The sequence below is a fragment of the Thermobia domestica genome, chromosome 1, assembly GCF_964235325.1.
Source record: "Thermobia domestica chromosome 1, izTheDome1.hap1.1, whole genome shotgun sequence".
In the NCBI taxonomy this organism is placed as follows: domain Eukaryota; kingdom Metazoa; phylum Arthropoda; class Insecta; order Zygentoma; family Lepismatidae; genus Thermobia; species Thermobia domestica.
In genome coordinates, this window is record NC_137454.1 from 265,817,361 (window position 1) to 265,840,199 (window position 22,839).

Consider the following 22,839-nt stretch of genomic DNA (forward strand, 5'->3'; position numbering starts at 1 on the left):
TACTTACCAGAAATGTTTCTCTCTTAAATTCACAAACAAGCAATCCGGATAAATCCATTGTTTCTAGTACTGGTAATCGTGTTGAATCCATGTCGACTTCCCGAGACATCGAGCACGATATCCGAACTCTCCCATTATACGTCAGACACACTACTCGCTCCATCATTTAATCTCTACTTCACAACTCTAAGTTGGGTTTCATAGACGTAATCTCACTATATGCGAATATACCTCATGTTCCCCATCAGCGACCTTGAATTTCTAAACTTGCCCCAAAGTTCGAAACCTTAGCACATAATTGCTAATGCAATTTGCCCACTTTGTCCTAACCGTGAACGTAAATAACTATTATCTATAAATCAAGGGGACTACCATGAACCCCACAATAACCCAACCTATTCGTAGGACACTTCAAACTCAAAACATCCCCTCGTCAGTGCTTTATCCTTTCCTCCGACTTCGATTTATGAATATCTTAATATGGATCTATGGCAAAGAAGCGCTGAAAAAAATTCCTAGCATTTTTAAAGAATAGGTGCCCAGTCAAATTCACGTGATCTTTCCACATCCATAGAGTGACTTTCCTGGATGTGGACATCCGACTTGGGAATAAACGTCTCGAAACTGGCGTTAATCTTGCCAACAGTATGCGATATCTTTACTTCAAGAACTTCCACTCTAACCACATCAAACGTTCTCTATCCTATGACTTGGCCATTCGGGAAGCCACATCCGTTCCACCACATCATCTTTCAAGAATCTAGAGGTTCTTTAGTCAGCACTGTCATACTAGGAATTCCTCCTCAACTTAATCACCAAGCAATTCACTCGTGCAAAAATCCCTCCCGAAAATAACAAAAACAAAGACAAAAACCCTTGTAAAATACTCTATACTCTGAACTTCCTTATCCAACACCGTTCGATACAGAAACTGAGTCTCCCTCATCTCATCTTGTCTTACACCTTCATGTAAAATCGAAAAGGCTTTTTTTGCTTACCGCAAAGTTGTTTACCGAAGATCTCCACAAGAACTGGATCCTTGAAATAGTTTCCTATTCCATACCAATTAGGCTTTCCAGCCTCATTCATATCATTCCCAGCCTTCTACATTGGCAGAACTCTTAACTCCTCTTTCGCGTAACATCAATAATCACTCATATTTCAGCGCTCAAATTTTCCATCCCCTGTCCTAGACAATACAACTATTGCGTTTAACTACCTCTTCCTGGTAAGTATTCTTAAAATTCTTCCGCAGATTCTCTCATATTTATCAGAAACAGATGGAAAGGCACAGTACTATCCTCTATGCAAACCGTCTCCTGATCTTAAACCGTTTATACCAGTAATGTTCTACTTCACTTATTTATAGCGTCCCATTCATTTTTTTCTTTGCCAATTTCGTATATTATTGCTAGTTGGTTGCATTAGAGTTTAGTATCCCTTTCAAAACCGAGGTTATATGAGGTGTGGACCTACGGCGTAAGTGAAATCCGAACCACATGAGCCCCGCCGGAAATCTAACCCAGGTCTTCCGCATCAAATACGCGTACGCTAGTCATATAGCCACTACGGAGCCTATTCTTTTAATATTGATTACAGTTTTACTTCTCCTACACCAGCCTTTTCCATGGTTGGTATTGTCTTTCATCTACTAACTTAGAAATGTCAGGATCAAACGAAGAAACTTTTAAGCGAAGATCAACCTCAGCATCAAGTCTACTGCTGTACTTATTCTTCAGGTAAGAAAGAGCAGAAAACGTTGATTCACAAAGGTATGTCGTAGTAAAGGCAGTAAGCATCGTAGCACCCTTTTTCAAGATTTCGGGACACACTGATAGCGCATGCAACCAGAAATCAGTCAATATGGAAGATGAATACTTCATTTTCATAACGGAGTTCCACAAAAGTTCAAATGATCTTCGTTGTTTGGCAACTCATTTTCTGTCTCTAGGAAAGGATCTTTTACCTATTTCAGTTTTTCTCTGTTTAATGGGAAATATTCCCTGAATTTTAAGACCATGGTTTCTAAATGTTGTTTCATGTTCATAACAACATCAGAAGGATGTTCTTCTTTAGTTGTTGACAAGAAATCGCTAAGGGAAGAGAAAGAATCATCATCTCTTTTATCTAGGCGACGGGACCAAACGTTTAGTTTCTTGATTGATGCTTCAATCTTGTCTTGAACCATGAATATGGTAACACTTTTGCCTTGAAGGCTTATATTTAGAGAGTTTAAAAAGCATGAAAATATCTGACATGCATGCTAGAATTGAGAGCCAAGTGAAATCCTTTAGACGGCAACTCAATTCAAATTTGGAGTCTAAAAGAAATAATCTCACTTCATCGCGGAGGTCGAAAAGACGGATCAAAGCTCTTCCACGAAATAACCATCGAATTTCGGAATGTATCAGGAGGTGTTGTTGGTCTCTGCCCATTTCATTGCACAGTGCATTGAGTAATCGAGAGTTAAGAGGACGAGACTTGATATAATTCACAATTTTCACTGCATCGTCCAGAACACTTTTCATTTTGTATGGCATATCACGTGAAGCTAACGCTTTTCTGGATACTACAGTGGGTCCATTTCGCTAAAGGAGCAACCGATTGAACGCGTACTATCAGTCATTGCTCGATCACAGTCTGTGCTAATGCCAACACAACGTGACCATTCTTTGTGATTCACCACCATAAAAGAATTAAGAATTTCGAACATAGCTTCTGCCGTTGTGTGAAGCGGAAGCTGTTTATAGAACAAAAGCTCTTTTTGTATGGTACTGTCGTGTTCATTTCTAATAAAACTAATAAATTTTGTTTATCAGAAACGTCCGTACTTTCGTCCAGTTGTAAAGTGAAGTATTCACTGGCCATCACTCGTGCTATTAACATGTCTTGTACATTTCCAGCCATTTCTTCTATTCTTCTTTTGATGGTAATGTTAGATAATGAAATTGAAGATAACTCGTTTGATATTTTTTCCCCAAACATCAGGCGTGTCATCACTTTGGCAGCTGGAAGAACCAACTCTTCACAAATTGTGTGAGATAGTCCTTTTTTCGCAATTAATAAAACTACTTCATAAGAAGCCAACACTACCTTTTCGGTATTTTGTCCAGAGGAAATGTCCTTAAGTATCTTTTTCGAAGCACTAAGTTTTGTCAGCTTATTTCTAAAATATTCAACCGGTTTTTTCCCCAGCTCAAAGTGTTTACTTTCGATATGTCTTTGCAGTTTCGATGATTTCATACACTCATTCGATAACACTTCGCCACAAACAACACACTGCGGTTTTTGAACACCGTTTGCCTCAACTACAGTAAATCCCATCTCTAAATATTTATCACAATATTTGCGTAATTTCTTTTGAATTCGCAGTTTCCTTGTTTTCTTCTTCTATAGTGCCGCTAGTTTCTCTTCTTCCGCGTTTTAGCGAACCTCATTTTAGCCACGGATCCATTATGTGGAATTCTCACACACATACATACACATAAACTCCCGATAAACACGATACCTTAGCTTCACAAGTACACTACTGTCCACTAACACCAACTATCAAGTATCACTGTGTTCTGGAATATGATTCAGAGTATTTCTTTCCAACCCCTTCAAGACTTGCATTCGGAACTACATTAAGAAATAGTCAGGTGCAACCCTTTCCACCCAGTTTGTTAAAATACGGGCGGGGTTGTACTAGACGCATCTCAGTCGCCAGATTTTCTTTCACCACCTACTTCATGCGGCAATTCAGTAAAATCATTTGTAAATAGACAATCTGGAGGAAACAGCACTTTTCGTACTTGTAACAACAAAAACTATGGAAAGGGTGCAGGTTGAAGGTGCGGGGGTCAAGGATTTTTGACAAATGAAAGAATGCTGAGGAAGAATTTATCATTCTCTTTTTCCTTTTCGAGTCACCTATTATGTCAAAGATGATTTTCGTTTGAAGATATTTTACAAACATGTACATCAGTCTACACGCTTTTTGACTGTCAGAAAAAAAAAAAAAAGTTTTAGTATAGGCAACTTCTTGTAGGTCAGATATCATTTCTCACGCAAATTGACTTATTAATTCGATCATTTAACTTAAAATGGTATATTTCTCACTGTGAATGCCTTTCTCAGATTGGGGGCGCAGTGGCTCAGTGGTAGAGCGTTTACCTCCGGTGCTTGGGATCCCTGGTTCGATCCCAGCTCGCGCCGTGTGGACTTTGTGGTGGACAAACACCGTGTTCGTGGGTTTTCTCGGGGTTCTCCCGTTTCCTCCCACTCTTCATTCCACCATTTCACACATTTCTCATAATCACAGTCTCCTTTAGCCTAACCGGCATAAGCGTGGGACGTAAAACTTACAGATTTCATTTCATTTCACAGATTTCATTGCCTTTCTCAGATTGGCTTGCGGACCCCAGGTTTGGAAAGGCTGCCCTACACCTTTTATTTGCGTTATTTCTGATCTTTATTTATTGCTATTTTCTTGCGTACTGTAATATTTAGTTTATTAATTCATTATTTTTAAAAATCTTTTTCTATGTACTATACATCTTTTGTTATTCATTTATAATTTTTCTCATACAGTCTTACCGACCCATCCATCCCATTAGTTTTATGTTGAACCACTCAACTTCATCGACTTTCAGCCTAGTAACACTATGACATGATAACATGATCTTTCATTCCAACGTAGCTCCTACTTTGTACGTTTCATAACTATTTCTCTGTTCTTTAACTGTTCACCATACTTCTCTCATCTGTATCTGATGAAACGTTTAGCAAAGTTTTTTTTAAGTGTGGATGAATGCTTGCACTTTTTTCTGAGTAGTTAATTTTCTATCCTCGCTTCGGAATTTGTTTGTTACAAGGGAGGGCTGTGAAGCGCCCAGGTTTGTACCATGTAGAAGTAAGATTACCTCATAGTGCTACAAGGCTAAAAATGCATGGAGTTGAATGGGTGAATATAAAATAATGGGACAAGCAGGTCGGTAAGTGTATAAGAAAGAGCAGGAATAATAAACAAAGGAAAAACATTTGTTAATATAGGAAGAAAGTATTGATAAATTAAAACTAATAAGTAAATTAACAAAAAATAATAAATAAATATTACAATATAAGAATAAACACAAAATAAGAGAGAATGTAGAATAGAAAGTATAAAGTAGAAATAAATGTAAATAATAATGAAAAGAAATTTACGAAGACAAAAATGAGTGTACTGACTTGTGAGGTAGAATATTACATATAATTAAAACCAGGCAACAAATCACAGCAGATAGTGGGAAGGCATTCAAATGAGTGCTAAGCCAGAAAACTGAAGTAGATTATTTTCTTAATGTACTAAAATGTAATAAAGTTCCTTTTTTGACGTTTTTGCATCCAAGATTCATATTTTTATTGCAATTTTTAAAGATGTGTGGAGCATATTTGGGCTGGTTCATGATAGCGCTGATTATTTTTACTGTAACAACTATCTCCTAGTTTTGTACGTATGTAACTGAGCTTTGAACTCGGTCCCGGCAAGACAGAAGTAACGGTCATGGGACTGAATAGGCTGCTTATTTACAAACTAGGTCACTGTCTATTCATAGCCCCTGTATGGGCTATAATAGTAGTGAGTTCAGTCATGTATCGTTTTATTTCTTCCACTGTTTTTATAATTTCTTGGAGTATTCCATCCTAAAAGAAACAATAAATACAATCGCAGAAATAAAAATAATATCCTAAGAGTTTATATTCAAAAATGAAACCCGAGTTACTACTTTTACAGCCCACAAAGGAACTGGATATCCAATGGTCGGTACAACTGAGATTGATCACGTGTACGTACCTCGTTTGCCACGTTATTTACCAGAACTGCGACACAGAATCACGTAATCATTAATATCAACCGTCACATGTTGGAACATGTGAGATAAGAGCTCCATGTTTCTGGGTTTGCTCATATCGAGCACTAGTAAGCTAAGTAAAAATCTTGGAGAAATTCTGCAACTTTCTATATGAATAAATTGGTTGTCGGTCATGATTGTTTCAATATCAATGTTCGAAACTTCAGAGGGAGTATGAACAACACACACACATACATATTATATATACAGTGTGTCCCCAAAGTAATGGTGAAAAATGAAATCACAAATTTCTGGCGCCAAAACAAGCAAAATAGTTTATATGACATATAGTCCGGAAATTGATAGTTTCGAAAACGGGGGAAAGGAACTTTACACCTACCTACCGGGATACTAATAGAAGCTAGAAACGGGGGTTCAGAAACACATAAAAATCATATCGGCTTGACACACATGTAACGTAACTGTGCCAGAGATTCTCCATACGCATGTAGGGATTCACCGAATGTCTGTATGGCAGAGGTAATGAAACTGTGCAGTAAATATGGAAACCATACAGAAAGAAGTTGTTATCCATGGCACGATTGCACGCACATGTACGACAGGAGTAAACGCTGTGGCCGTGGTTAGTTGTGATTCCTTATATTTAAAAAAGTCGATCTTATTCTATCCCTTCGTCTCAGCTAGTCACAATAACCCGCCCTCAACACGCTCAGCCTCGACCGCAGCTGGGAAACGACAGATTCCTAGACGTGAGCGCTGTAAGCTAGTGTTGATGAATGTGTAACACAGAAGAAAAAAAATATTAATTATTCATTTTGATTTTAATTAAAACTAAGCAAAAGGATACTACACACAAATGCAAATATTACATATACATAAACTATAACCCTTAAACTTTTACGTGCATGCACGGATCGAGTTCGCTACTCAGAGTATACTATGAGTTTGAAACTGTTTCGAATCATAGAATTTGGCCGTATATACGATTACTACGTATTTTATAGTTACCACAAATTTATCCACGAAATCTGAAATTGTCCTTAACAGTATGGGTGAAGGCGACGGCGCAATCTACCAGTTCACTCGCCCGATGAGGGCCCTGGGGGAGGTTAACTCTTCCGACTGTACTCAAGAATGATGTGACCAGGATCGAAATATTGCGCCCGGGGCAAAGAAGTTTTTTTGGCGCCTCTTTCCTCCCAAGTCTAAGTACTTTATGTTAGGAATTGGAACAAATCTTAGGTTTAAGTATATATTTTAAAACGTTTAAATTTTTGTCATCTTTTACTCTTTTATGACTTTTGCTGAAATTTGTGTACAGTAGGCCACACAAATTTCTGATATACAAAGTCCGTGAGTTAGGCAACCCAACTAACGCCCGCTCCAAGATTAATTACGCCTGGTAGAATAGCTAGAACAGCAGCATGAAGTTGTCTCACCTCTTAAAAGCACAAATCGTAAAGAGTATTTTTGTGCAGAAGTGGAGTGAAACGCTGGCCGACGAAATGACAAAAGGGAATATTTGGATACTCGTACACACACTACTGCTTGTTTGTATGATGCACATGTAAAGCTATACACAGACACTTGGAAAAAATATACGGATCTCAGACGCGCTGATGAGAAGTTGACAGTCGGGGGACTTAGTTAATCTTATAATTAACTCAAATGAGGATTATACGAACAAGTTTACTTAGGTCATATAACTACACATATCCGCGTATCAAATAATATACGGATAGATTACGCGGTATATATGGTAGGTTATTGTCTTTTAACTAACCCAAAGCTTTGCGCCAAGTTTCGCGCTAGTCCTACCTGCAAATCAATTAAAAGTATGGATGGATCGTTTGAGGGGAAGAATCCAACCTCCAATGAAAATTTTGGTGGTCTAACAGGGCGTGAACACCTAGGTTCCAGTGGTGCTGATTCATACGTACTACTACTTCGAAAGAAGAAATTGTTGATTTCATTATTCGTTAAATAATTTTTGAAAATACTAACTATTGGCAATTTATTTGTAAATATTAAAAAAGAAAAATTCGATAACACTCAAACGAGTTGGACAACTTATTCCTCATTAACATATTTCCGTTAGGTTACAAATATAACTGAGTGTTCATGATTTGTATAATATTTGTGAAATTTTACACATTGAAACAAAGAGAAAAGGGGATAATATAGTCAATAAACACCTTAACTCTATGAATGATTCTATATTTGATATTATTCGTTAATTTCGAGCATTTTTAACTCTGTAACTCGTTTTCTCCATTCATTTTCTTTCCTTTATTTTCAGGATTACATCATCACTGAATTTCTCCACTGGAAACAAACTAGACAAATCAATTATTGCGTAGTAATCGTGGTTAAGTTAAATATTATTATTTCTAGCTGTAGGAGTAATAGTGAAAGACGTTCGGAATAATTGCTCGGAAATAATATTGTTTCAGACACATTTATGACTCATACTAGACCCTAAGCATGAGCCTTAGGGGTAGTATTCATGAATTGTTTGCTAGGCACGTTACGTTTTCCACCACAGTGCGAATCAAGGTTGTAGACAGACATGTGACGTCATTTCGCTAGTACTTCCCCTGTGAAGAAAGTTGTCTCCACTCTAACTCGTAAGACCGAAAGAAATTGAGCATTTTTCATTTTATTACACATCAGAAGTATGCATATTGTAGTTCATAAAAACAACTTACCACACCGAGAATCGAACTCGAGACCCTTGAATTACGAAACGAATGCTCACGCCACCACGCTAAGACTTCTCTGTTAAGTAAGAGTTAAAAACATTCGTTTATGAAGCAAATTTTACACGTTGACGATAACGATCAAACACACTGATTTCTGTCATGATAAAATACTATACTCGAGAGACTTCAAATTTAAATTAAGAAACAAAAATAGACTTATAGTGCAACAGAACAATTTTTTTTTTTCTGATTCACCGAAAGTATCTCCGTATCTTGCTATTATTGCAATTACAAATGTCAATATCCAAAAATGCCTGTAAGTTCTTTTTTCACTCACAAGGAGAAAGCAGACTTTGGTAAATTAACATTAGGGGCCATTTTTTGCAACGCGATTGTGAAATTTGAAGTTTCATATTACACACTGGGAGAGCGCAATGGCCTAATATAGCATAGAAAAAGCGTCCTAAAGTTTTCTACTCGACGCATATGTCGTGCGTTGCGCAATTTTTTTAAGTGACGTCGTGGCAGAGTCAGAAGCGTTTGTGACTCACGTTCTAAGGGTTACTGGTTCGATTCTTCCGGGCGTCAACTTTTTAGGTTTTTTTTCTTTCTTTCTTCAACCAATAAAGTAGCCAGTTGTAGCTACAAGTAAAATGTTAATTTCCCATATGTTTATAAGGGAATTGTGGGAAACTCCGACATGGTAAGTGGTTTCTTGGCAAAAACAGAAAAGTGCAATTTTTTACAACAGTGTTTTGTACTTAAAGTTCAAGTACATTATTTAACAAATAGATGACAGGGTAACCATACATGTAGCACACCTACAACTGTGGGGAAAAAATATAAAATTAAACCACGCAACATTTCGAAGTTACCCACAATGTGTGGGTAACTTCGACAGCTTCTCAGGCGAACAGCGACAGCTTAGAAAGTTTAGTTTTAATGTAATACAGGCAGCATATGAAATAATCTTAATGCATACGAAAAAGCAACAATTTAAAGTAAAATAATACAAGTGTCCTATAATGCCATTTTTACGATTTATTTATTTATTTATTTATTTATTTATCAAAAGGATACAAATGTAAGTCAAAAAGTTCGTCCTTTCTGGATCTGTTCTAATCACTTGACAAACAATCGTCACATGTAAAGTAAGGGTAATCTGCATTAGAAACACATAGTTCATGATACCAGTTAGTGCTCTTGTTATATTGAACCTTACATGTGGGACAAACGTAGTTGCCATTGCGTTTGCGCAAGGATTGGGGTGCTTCGAAGGTTTGCTGGCTCGGTCTAGAAAGTAAAACCTTTCGAGTGCTCCTCTGGTTACTCTTAGGGCGCGATTGTATTTTTTCGAGGACCATCCATATACTCTGGAGACGTGATTATTATTCCACCTGCATTTAAACCTGTTTTTGCTGCCTTTTTCCTTTGAGACGAATCACTGTTTTTGTAGGTGTATGGGTCAAGTCATGGAAAGTAATAGACGGAGTTGCCTGTGAAGTTGAAGGAACACTGCTTCCTTGTCCTTCAACGGTGTCTCTTTGAAGATTGTCATTTAATGAATGAGGTACCGATGGCATAAGGTCACTATCTGCAATTTTGAATGGATCTAGTGGGTAAATTCCTGTTGATTCGAATCCACTCACACCAGTATCAACACATGCAGCTTTAGACCAAGCTTTGTTGAGATGTCCAAAGTGTATTTTTGAAATTGGGTTTCCTGGATGAGCATATACGAACGAACAGCTTACATGCATCATTGTAATACTGCTTAAGGCGTTTAAAAAATGCAACGTCTAGGGGCTGCATTTTGTGCTTAGCATGTAGAGGAAGGCAAATCATATGAATATCATTCTCCAATGCATGTTCAAGAACATGCACATCCTTGCAGTGGGCCCCATAACTGCCTAACACAAGCAATATTGGTCCTTCTGGTTTGTGAGAGGCTAGGTGATCCAGAAATTTGGGGAAAATGTCGGATGTCATGTAACCTGTCTCTGACATTCCTACTTTTGTTCCTGGTGGCATTCCTAGTAGAAATTATTCCTTCTTTCTCTTCCCTTTCATAATAATAAATGGTGGTGAGAATTGTCCAGTGGCTGATACACAAGCTGCAACAGTAACAGTTTTCCCCTTCTCTGCATTTGTTTGAGAATAAACGCCCTTCTTTCCCCTTACTGATATTAACTTTCCTGGTTTATAAACAAGCTGGAACCCTGACTCGTCACAATTGAAGATGTTACCTGCTTTTATCCACAAATGTAAATCATCGTAGGACTTACTTAATCGGGAGAAGAATTTACCAACAGTTTCCTTTGTTATTGCTTTGGCTCGAGTGAATGACAAAGCTTCGGCTTTCCGTACACTAAGTTTTGGATGTCTAGACAGGAATGAATGAACCCACTCATATCCTGCCATTTGAGCGATTTTGTTAAATCGGTGTGGTATCTTATGTTTATCTGCGAACTGATAGGCTACGTGACGTAAATCATTAATCGTTAACTCATAGCCACATGAATCTCATGGACAAAGATGTTCCTCGAATATCTTCTCTTGTTCAATTGTTTGTAAAGGTCATGTGTCCTCCTAATATTGGACGCGAATATCCAGAGCGTATTTTGTCTCTCAGTGTGTCCTGGGAACATCGTATGCACGAGCAGCAGTAGCCAAAGGCATACCATTTTTCACTTCGTCGATAGCAGCACTCTTTGTCTCAACAGTTCACTGGCATTTCGATGATTTTCTGTTATAGTTCCCTACCATATTCACACCCTGAAAAACACAACATACACGATTTTAAGTGTGTTGCTTAATTATACCCATCTAAGGCACAAAAACCTTGCCATTCACGAAGTGTCGAAGTTCCCCGTAGTAGCACGTCTGCAATTTAGTATATTATAGGTACAGTTAGCAACACTGCATGGGCAAACGATTTGTACCCCATTACTCAGCATGGAGCTTGTGCCACCATACAATGCTCAATAAACAACAACTCGCAATGATCTTGATATCACTACTTACCTTTCAGTATCACAATTTTATAATACACACATATTTCCGGATGCATGAATTCACCTCAGCTCTTTTTGTTCCCTCTTTTATCCCAGTAAATTCAACTGTAATGGCGAGACTTCCCACAACAAGTCTTAAAGCTTTCCTGCATCAACCTCGATAATCGGTTATCTTTTATTGTCCTTCAACTAAAAGTTACAGTGTTGCTAACTATCAAGTGTCGGAGTTCCCCAGATGTCGGAGTTTCCCACAATTATTTTAATGAATTAAAACAATAAAAATATTCAAATTAGTTGTAAAATCTTTCAATATTTCATGGTAACTGGCAAGGGCGCTGATCCTGGGCCCCCTCAAAGCTCATGTGGGCCCCATGTATTTTTATGAATATGTATTTTTTATTGTTATATGTATTGTTGTATGTATTTTTTAATGAATGCTCCCCCCCCAAATTTACAGAGAAATCGGCGCCGTTGGTAATCTGGCAAAAAATATAATCTATTTCGTAAATATATTGATATCACGAGTTATATTGTGGTTACCACAGTCGTAGCGTAAAAAATGTTCTTATGCTTCGTGTCTACATCTGTTGACAGTGTGTGTATTACGAGCACTGGCACAAATGGCACTTGTGGATGAGGGGCACATGTCCCCTCCAATCTCCTAACTGAGGGATTGTGCCCCCAATAATCCGATTTGAAATGTTTTTTTTTGGGGGGGGGGGAGAAATGTGATGAATTGTGTCCGATTGCCACAAAGAAAAATGAAATGAAATTGATATTTCCCCAGAATAAGCATTAAATCTACCCGCCTCACAATGTTGAACACAACTCTGCTCCCCTGATCCTCCACAGTATTGTTTTTCAACATCGCTTTATGGGTACAGTCCTACCCACATAAGCAAACATGTGTTTTTAGCTTGTGCGGAGAAACAGTGTTGGGGCTAAGGCCTCTTCCACAAAAAGTAAATATTATCGTAGAAGTACGGGAAGAAGTGAATCGAAGGGATTGAAATTGTGTGTAGATATTGTATATGTAAAATAAGGCAATTCGTGATTCCCAATTGTCCCCATGTAATCTATTTCGTACATATATTGATATCACGAGTTATATTATAGTTACCACAGTCGTTGTGTAAAAAATATTCTTGACGCTTCGTGCCTACATCTGTTGACAGTGTGAAAATTACAAGGGTGATGAGAAGGAAATCCTCTTTGGTAATACTGGATGTTACTATAACCAAAGGAGATTACCACTTATTCCCCTTCTATTAAGCGGCGAAAATCTGTCTCCAATATTGGGGGAAGGGGGGAGGGCGGACGGGTAAGACCGTTCCCATAAAGCGATGTTGAAAATATTTATGATGTTGAAAAACAAAACTGTGGAGGATCAGAGGAGCAGAGTTGTCTTCAACATTGTGGGCGGGTAGATTTGATGCTTATTCTGGGGGAATATCAATTTCACCTCATTTTTCTTTGTGGCAATCGGAGACAATTCATCACATTTCCCCCCAAAAAACACATTTCAGATCGGATTATTGGGGGCACAATTTCTCAGTTTCAAGATTGGAGGGGACATGTCCAACTCATCCACCCGTGCCATTTGTGCCAGTTCTAGTGATACACACACTGTCAACAAATGCAGACACGAAGTATAAGAACATTTTTTACGCAACGACTGTTGTAACCACAATATAACTCCTGATATCAATATATTTACGAAATAGATTATATTTTTGCCAGATTACCAACGGCGCCGATTTCTCTGTAAATTTGGGGGGCCCATTCATTAAAAAATACATACAACAATACATATAATAAAAAATACATATTCATAAAAATACAGGGGGCCCACATGAGATTTGGGGGGGGGGCAGGATCAGCGCCCTTGCCAGTTACCATGAAATGTTGAAAGATTTTACAACTGATTTGAATATTTTTGTTTTAACTCATTATAAACATACGGAGAATTAACATTTTACTTGTAGCTACAAGTGGCTACTTTATTGGTTGAAGCAAAAAAAAAAAAAACTAAAAAGTTGACGCCCGCGAGAATCGAACCCGTAACCCTTAAAACGTGAGTCACAAACGCTTCTGACTCTGCCACGACGCCACTTAAAAAAATTTGCGCAACGCACGACATGCGACGAGTCGAAAATTTTTAAAACTCTTTTTCTATGCTATATTAGGTCATTGCGCTCTCCCATTTTGTAATATGAACACTTTAAATTTCACAATCGCCTCGCAAAAAAATGGCCCCGATGTTAATTTACCAAAGTCTGCTTTCTCCTTGTAAGTAAAAAAAAAAAAATATATATATATATTCAGGCATTTTTGGATATTGATATTTGTAATTGCAATAATAGCAAGATACGGAGATACTTTCGGTGAATCAGAAAAAAAAAATTGTTCTGTTGCACTATAAGTCTATTTTTGTTTTTTAATTTGAAGTCTCTCGAGTATAGTATTTTATCATGACAGAAACCAGTGTGTTTCGTCGTTATCGTCAACGTGTGCAATTTCCTTCATAAACGAGTGTTTTTAAATATTTTACTTAACAGAGAAGTCTTAGCGTAGTAGCGTGAGCATTCGTTTCGTAATTCAAGGGTCCCGGGTTCGGTTCTTGGTGAGGTAAGTTGTTTTTATGAACTACAATATGCATACTTCTGATGTGTATTAAAATGAAAAATGCTCAATTTCTTTCGGTCTTGTGAGTTACAGTGGAGACAGCTTTCTTCACAGGTGAAATACTAGCAAAATGACGTCACATGTCTGTCTACAACCTTGATTCGTACTGTGGTGGAAAATGTAACGTTTCTAGCAAACAATTCATGAATACGACCCCTAAGGGTCATGCTTAGGGCCTAGTATGAGTCATAAATGTGTCTGAAACAATATTGTTTCGGAGCAATTATTCCGAACGTCTTTCACTATTACTCCTACTGCTAGAAATAATAATATTTTCGTTCGCCATGTCCAACACGTTGCTTCTATCTGTTCAACCAAAATTTGTAAATAGGAACTATTCTTTTTTATATTGCTATTATATTTTTGATAAAATATCAATATAACGCATATATAATCCAAAGTCTTTTAGCCAAAGAAAGCGTGTTACTATGTATCGTGGTGAAGACAAATTATACTTAATTTCTGTTTAGGCATCCGAAGTTTCGATATTAATATTGTTCAGAAGCTGACATCATCTTTCTCACCTTTCGTTTCGTTTCGGATACTAATAGCTCTTATCCTTTCTCTATCACTATCTCTCATCCTTTCCTTTTTCTTTTCCTATCAACTTCAGTACGCTTGTTTACATTGCAATAGGACCTAATATTGAGGTCTTAAATTTTCAGTAATAATAATAATAATAATAATAATAATAATAATAATAATAATAATGGCATTAAAATTTTTAAAGTTGCCTAAAATTAGACAAAACTTACAGATAAGTCGGGATTTTGGGAGGGCGTCTGGACCTCCAGGACATACCTCTGCAACTACCAACATTTTAAACCAAAGCGTTGTTTTGTTTTGTTTCAGAAACGAGATGAGAAATTCCTCTTGTGAGCAACACTAAACAAAACCGAAATATTCTGGCCAAATGTTACATTTCTGGCTGTAATGTTATTCCCTGAGCGATTATAAGCTCCTAACTTTTAATCTTCTATGAGATTATTATTATTATTATTATTATTATTATTATTATTATTATTATTATTATTATTATTATTATTATTATTATTATTATTATTATTATTATTATTATTATTATTATTATTCGTGAAGATTTGATAGTTCAAGTATTGAAACATCAGAGTATTCAAATATCAGAAGAAAATAAAACGTGTGTCATCGCCAATCAATCGCCACCAAAAATTCTAAAGTAAAAAAAATCGTGTGTACTTGCCGTTCGTGGATCCGATTCGATTCGACTACAATCAGATCACGGGCGTCGTTAGCGGGAGGGTCGCGGGTTCGCGTCCTTCCCCCCCAGACTTTAGTCAAGTATATTTAAAGAAAGTGTACTACTTTGTATATGTAACTTTCGTCGGAAAGAGGATTTTGATTTTGATTCATCCGACCCCCCCAGCTTTAAAAAGCTAACGACGCCAGTTTTCAGATTACTTGTCTAGCGCCTGGACCACTTAACCACGATTACTACGCAATAATTGATTTGTCTTTAGTTTGTTTCCAGTGGAGAAATTCAGTGATGATGTAATCCTGAAAATAAAGGAAAGAAAATGAATGGAGAAAACGAGTTACAGAGTTAAAAATGCTCGAAATTAACGGATAATATCAAATATAGAATCATTCATAGATTTAAGGTGTTTATTGACTATATTATCCCCTTTTCTCTTTGTGTTTCAATGTGTAAAATTTCACAAATATTATACAAATCATGAACACTCAGTCATATTTGTAACCTAACGGAAATACGTTAATAAGGAATAAGTTGTCCAACTCGTTTGAGTGTTATCGAATTTTTCTTTTAATATTTACAAATAAATTGCCAATAGTTAGTATTTTCAAAAATTATTTAACGAATAATGAAATCAAAAATTTCTTCTTTTGAAGTATTAGTACGTATGAATCAGCACCGCTGGAACCTAGTTTTTGGCAACTGATTTGACTTCTGAATTAGAGGAAGTGGGTATGATTTCATCAAGTTCTGCGAGAACATTTTTCAGCTCAGATTTTCTCACATTTTCTTCATTTCACCAACCACCCGATCATCATCCATACGACCTTCCAAACTTGCCAGCGTTAATCTTGCCTCGAAATGGCGCCTCCTACATGATCTTAACCAACTACGTCCCGGGGCGAATGCCCCGAATAGATCCGGCCCTGGATGTGATACATTGTTCATTTGAAAGTGCACACAACTTGACACAATCCACGAAATATAACATAAAAGAGTAGAGCCCAAGACTTTGTTCACCTCGCACAAAATATGAAATAAAGGTTGTATTGACGCGGACTTTACAAGTCCGGCTCTCACTCACACCAGCGCGCGGATTAACTTAGAACGGCACACCGAACTTATGTTCAGGGGCGACCTACAGAGCAACGATCAACACGGATCGTGCATCGACGCTAGCAGAAACACCACTGGAGATTCCCTTAGCTAACTATGGCTTGTATATGGTCAGCCGGGAAAATCCCGATTTTCACTCGTAACATTGGGGCCAGAATCATGGCTAAAAATATCGATGAGTCTTCCTCGTGGAACGAACGCTGAGCGATTTTCTTCCTTTCTTTACCATGTAAGGGAGTCCTGGGCGATTTGGTTGAAGCCTAGTACACCAAAACATAGAAAAACGTATCAAAATTGTGAGAGAAGGCTTCGAGACGTTTCTCTCATATACGAGGCTTCGTCAATTCAGTTCGAAATTAACGCTGTTTTTCTTCCACTTCAACTTAAATGCGATAAATGGGCTTGGGGTCGGTGATAAAGCAAAGTCCACTGAGCATGGTTGCAGAGAAGTGGAAAGTAGTATACCACTTAGAAACTTGCAGAGAGAGAGAGAGAGAGAGAGAGGGTAGAAATAAGTACAAGTGTAAGCAGTCGTGTAATATAATGAAATAACAACCAGAATACAATGCATGATGTCGTAATGAAATGAACAATGTACTGTACATGTAACGTAGTATCTAACACAGAGCAGCACTACAAACTATTAGGTTATACGTGCTGACAATGAACGTACCTACAGATAATGTTCAAATGATGTCCTCCCACATCTTGGCAATGTGCTAATCGTAGTTGCAGTGAGTTTCGAATACGTTCCATCACTGCCAAGAAAACAAGCCATCCTGTCGTATCACAATTGGAGCCGATGCCTTATTAACGCAAACTCATCTCTTTCATAAATTTAAGCAGCTACAAGTCGCTAGACTACATGAACGTATAACTTTTCAGTTAATTATGTATAAGTAGTTGTTCGTTGTTGAACATTAAATGACTTCACTGAGTTCTTTTATTTGATACGCAATTCTGTCAGAGAAGTGAATTTGATTTATTATTTTGTTTTTACACGTTTTCTTTAAAAGCATAAATATTCAGTTAAAAATTTGTCCAGGATAAAAGAAATATTTTTTCCCTAATTTCTCTAGCTGCTTTAATTTTTTGCACCACTTTATTTTATAAAATAAAAGTTATTACTGGATCAAAATGAATTGTTCAAAACTGCCTGAACCAAATTCAAATCTACCCCAGCCTTGTTTAACTCTACTCCCAGGGAGGTTCATTTGAACAGTCTTATTTTTCTCACTGTTATTTTTTGAAATTCACATTGGTATATCCTGCCTCCTTGGAAAACCTCCAGCTAAAGAGTTTCATACCCAATAAGACTCCAACAAGAGTAAATCAAATTGTAAGAAATAAAAATTCAAAATTTAATTTTAGAAGTTCAAATGTACTCCCTCTCCCCGATATCTATCTATCTATCTATATAGATAGATAGATAGATAGATATAGATATAAAGATAGATAGATATACCAATGTAAAATTTAGTCTATTGTGGTTCACACAAAGGGATCATTATTCACTTATATATTTTTTTCTCGTTTTAGGGTATTTTGACTGTAATACCTATGCAGTTGCTCTCTTATCACATCGCTGTACTGCGTGGATGTAATGTGGATTGCCCAAGAAATTTAGCCAAATCTGTGACTGTAGAGTAATTGCATTATTTTACCATACTTTTGATTTCAGAATTAATTTCATCCCAACAGCATACATGCTCCTTTTGTTAAAGTGCTACAAATAAAGACCAGTAAAAAAATTAAGAAAGAAAATGAAATAACAATCTTACCTGTTCAGATGCATCGACAGCTTTTGTTCTAAGGAAGTGGTACTGAGTATAAAATGTATATAGATATAAATGAAATATTTTATATATTTTTGTTAGTGTTTATATCTAGAGAAAGTGCAGTAAAGAAGTATAGCCAGTTTATTGGCCTTATGAAATTTCAAAATAAAGTGGTGCATGTACATTTATCGTGAGGTGTTTTAATGCCGCATATGAAACTCAAATCACACAAGATATAATGAGAATGAATAATCATTAGTTATAAATATGTAAATGTAATAACGGAAATTGGAGATGAACAAGAATTTTACATATATGTGTGATTATGACTTCCATATTGGAACTATGTGAACATCTGTTTTTTAATATTATGTTAAAGATATAATATTTTCCTTCCCGTAATTAATTTTAAGAAATGTTATTAAATTGAAGAAAATTGAAGTAGGTAATATAATATTTTTTGCTCTTTTAGTACTCACGTATCATAAAATTGCATAAAGGACACATTCTGTCTATAATTACTATCTATCTATTTGCAAGGTCTCATTTGTTAAATGCAATTGCTGAATTTTCGATATCGATGCTGAAACTTTCTTTCAAACCTTTTAGCTGGAAGTGGATTAGGAATTTGATAAATTGTATGTTTGTAATGAAAAGACAAGCTCTAAACTCCACGATAAACGCCTACCTAATTAAGCGTCAGTAATGCTTATAGACCACATGGCTTCAACAGAAACTGCATCCATTCATTTCTTTAAGATAAACTATGAGAAATATCTTATTCAAAAGTTAAATAATAATTAATGATCTTCGCTACCATTCCGTCATTTTCCTCTTCTTACGTTACTCAAAATGTGCTCTTCTGAAGTCCATAAATTCCAATATTAAAACCGAAAAAAAAAATCGTTTTATGTAAACTTATAAAAGCAGTAAATATTGTTCAGAAATTTTTACTTGTACATTTCTATAATATCACTCTATACCCTATTTAGTGTATCCTATCAAAGAGAGATCTATTATGCGTGTGCATTATGTATATCTTTCAGTTTTTTATTTGTATTTGTCCAAGATTTTTGTTCTTATTTCTGTGCAGGTTTTCTCGTAAGTGTTTTGAAACATCAGATGTAACAGCATAATTTTTCGCTTCTTTCTTCAACATACCATCTTCAGAACTCCTGCTTTTGGTGGTTTGAGCTCCGAGGGATTAAACCATTAATCGAAGCAGACATTCGAATATACTCAACTTTCATGACATAGTTCATTCCTTCGTAACCATCAGTATCTATTCAAATTATAATGTAACTATGAGGGAGAACTAAAAATTGAGCAAATTTTTCACAGCAAAGCAGAAATATATTCACAAAAGTTGAAATATAAAGTTTGAAATTTAGATATTCCTCTACTTTTCTACTAACAGATATTGTCATTGAAACGTTTGTCCCAACGTCACGCCAAGTTTTAGATAACCATGTAGTAGAATTCGTTTGGGTAGACGCTAAATCGTCGATGCAACTCGGATCACTGATGCTGCGGAAATACTAGTTACTAAGATAATATATTTAGTAGTCCGAAAAAGAGAAAGTCTGGCCAAGCCAGCTTTAGGCCGTATGCTGGGTTCCAGCTTCAAGACTGGAGATTTTTGCAACAATGTTACATCAACTGGGATGCACTTTGTTATACAGTATGATAACTTCCTCCAGATTGTGGGGTATTTTCTCCTCGGACAGCTCGTAAATAATCCCGTGTGGCACAACACGCAGCAACATAAATGGTTTGTCCTTTTCCGCAACAATAAGCAGAATCACTCTCACTCTGTTCCAGAAATCTGTGTGCAAAACCTTCCCTACAGACAGAGTTGTCTTAAAGTTTTTAAGTGGGAACAAGTTAGTTTGTGTTCCACCATACTCCGGCGCTTTCAGTCCGGTATGTAATGACACAGAAACGATTAGTCATCAGTAGCAATGCAGTCGAGGAATGCATTTCCATCCTCTCATACCGAAGTAAATCCGGTTCTCCATGTGGAGGGTGTGAGCCTTCAAAGGACCTACTTTGCTGACACTTTGTAATACCCAATGCTGCATACATGATCCTCTATGTACTGTCATATACAATGCCCACTTGATTCGCTATTCTTTGAATTATTCCTCGCCGGCCCGTTGAATCATTTCACTCATAGCACTAACATTCATTTGTTTATGGGAACTGCATCGCCGTCCGAAACAAATTTCATCGAACATACCTATGCGCCTTACTTTGAACTTTCACACTAGTTACACACATCTTTGTGAATGTCATGCACTTGTTACCATAAATTGCACACAATTCAATAGATTTCAAGCGGTTTCTGTCCTTTTGACTATGAAAAACCCGATCACACTCGGTAACTCCACCTCCTGTCCGAACGTCTCGAGTCAACGTGCTATTTTGAAACAAGTGCCATTTAGCGTATGCATTTTTAAATACCTAAAATCAATCGAAAAAAACTACTATACATGAACACAATAATTGATTTGCAGCATATTATTTTAGTGATCCAATACCACAAACAAACAAAATAACATTTGCTCGCACATAAATTAAGCGATATCTACCATAGAGAACTCATTTAAGTACAGTATTACATATACTAACGCACAAAATCACATACACAATTCTATTTATCGTTTCTCACTTAAAGAAGTTCGTGATTTTTGTTTTCATTTGATTGTTTTTACACAATCAGTTTCATTTGGTCTTCAGTTTCATTTGTTACGTGAAATAATTCATTAAAATTGTTAGTTAATATTCAGTAATCATCGTAAATTTTCTACCATTTCGGAAATTTCAGACGAGTTTGACACACGCTGTTACTTTTCTTCATTGCCTATTTCATCTTCATCTTCTTTATCATCATCAAATGGATTGTGTTTTTGAGTCAGTCTTCTCTAGGCTGCTTCTGGATAATTGAAAACCAGTTAAAACTGAATTATTCTGTTTGCACTCTGTCCAAAACTCAAAATTGATGTACTGTAATTACTCCAAATTATCCGAGCACGATTTACCATTGTTTTCAGTAGTTTTGAAGGGGAATAAACTTCTATTCAAATTATCCAAGTTCGAATTAGCAAGACTCCGATCTATTTGAAGATATATATATGAGAGAGAGAGAGAGAGAGAGAGAGAAAATGAGAATATACTTGACAGTTTATATTTCAGTTTTTGTGGATACATTTCTCTTCGGCTGTGAAAAATTTATTTCTTAGCATTAGTAATCACGATTACAGAAATTGTAACTTGCAAAACAATCGATGTGATGATCCGAATTTGGTTTGTTGTGCTCAGAGTAAATGAAAAACTTAGCAGCAAAAGAAGAAAAACCATTATAAATAAATATGTTAACTTTTTGTGATCATATATAGAGTTATGTTCTGGCCTTTTTATTTTTTTTTTTCTAAATTCAGTTAAATTTAGTCTCTCATTTAATTAGATTCGTTTGGCTTAAATGTCTTCTTGGAGCATCTTTCTAGCTTTCTTGAACTAAAGTTTCTCAAACTTCTTAAATACATACAGCTAAAAGTAATTTGTAGCGCATTAGGACGCAATTAAGTAGATAACAAAATGTTGGACATATGTAGATTACAAATGCCAATATACGAACTTCCTTCTGATATAAAAATCATATTGGTAGTAAAGATCTGTACATCTGCAAAGTTTAGACAAACTTTGCACTGAGTACCAACATATGAGATCCAGTAGCTAGCTCATATGTGTTATTTTGTTTAATTTCATTCGTTTAGATTTTTCCACTCCAGATGAAGAAAGTAACCATAATAAGTTTTAGCATTACGTTGCATGTTTCACGATGGAATACGTTTATATATCCATATCATTTTAATAAAATACTAAACGCAAATACTAACAACAGTAATAAGAGCGTTTCCGTTTCAACTATATCAAATATTATGAGGTGTAAGGTGATACGGTGGTGGGGATAAAATTATCATTACGAAAATTGAACACTTCAATGATGGATGAAACTTTGTAAGCTGTTATGGAGAACACTAGTGTGTGTTTATAAGAGAGTATTTATAAATATATTTTCATACCTAGTAATATTTACAGATATATCAATACATTCCGTTTCACTTTTGTAAATTAAATAACTATAGGAAATAGGTTAAAGGTTTCTCACAATAAAAACTTCTATACCATTTATAGATGTTTCATTAACATTATAAATGTAAATTCCCTCTTGTTCGTAGTTTCAAGGTAATTGGATATAAACTAATTACTTACATCAGTGAAACGTATGGTTCAGTTTCAATTTCATGGAGTTTTCTTACTTTAAGAAGTGAACAAGAATTGAGTATAGCTCAAACTGTAATTGTAATGAGTACAGTGAACTTACTTTTGTACCACGAAATTATCTTCTTTTCGGTGCATAATTTTTGTCAACGCTGTGGTCTTTATCGATATCCTATCTGACTATTCAGTGGA

At 36.2% G+C, this 22,839-nt stretch overlaps 1 protein-coding gene across 3 annotated transcripts in view; it reads left to right on the forward strand.

Moving 5' to 3' along the window:
* LOC145660877 (glutamine--fructose-6-phosphate aminotransferase [isomerizing] 2-like) overlaps window positions 1–22,555 on the forward strand; it is a 364,008-nt gene extending 341,453 nt beyond the window's left edge. For all 3 annotated transcript variants that reach the window (XM_081726310.1, XM_081726317.1, XM_081726323.1), the window contains one exon: window positions 18,125–22,555. In XM_081726310.1, the coding sequence (XP_081582436.1) occupies window positions 18,125–18,235 (111 nt within the window). In that variant the 3' untranslated portion in view covers window positions 18,236–22,555. The remainder of the gene's footprint in view (window positions 1–18,124) is intronic.
* The last annotated feature ends 284 nt before the right edge of the window (window positions 22,556–22,839 follow it).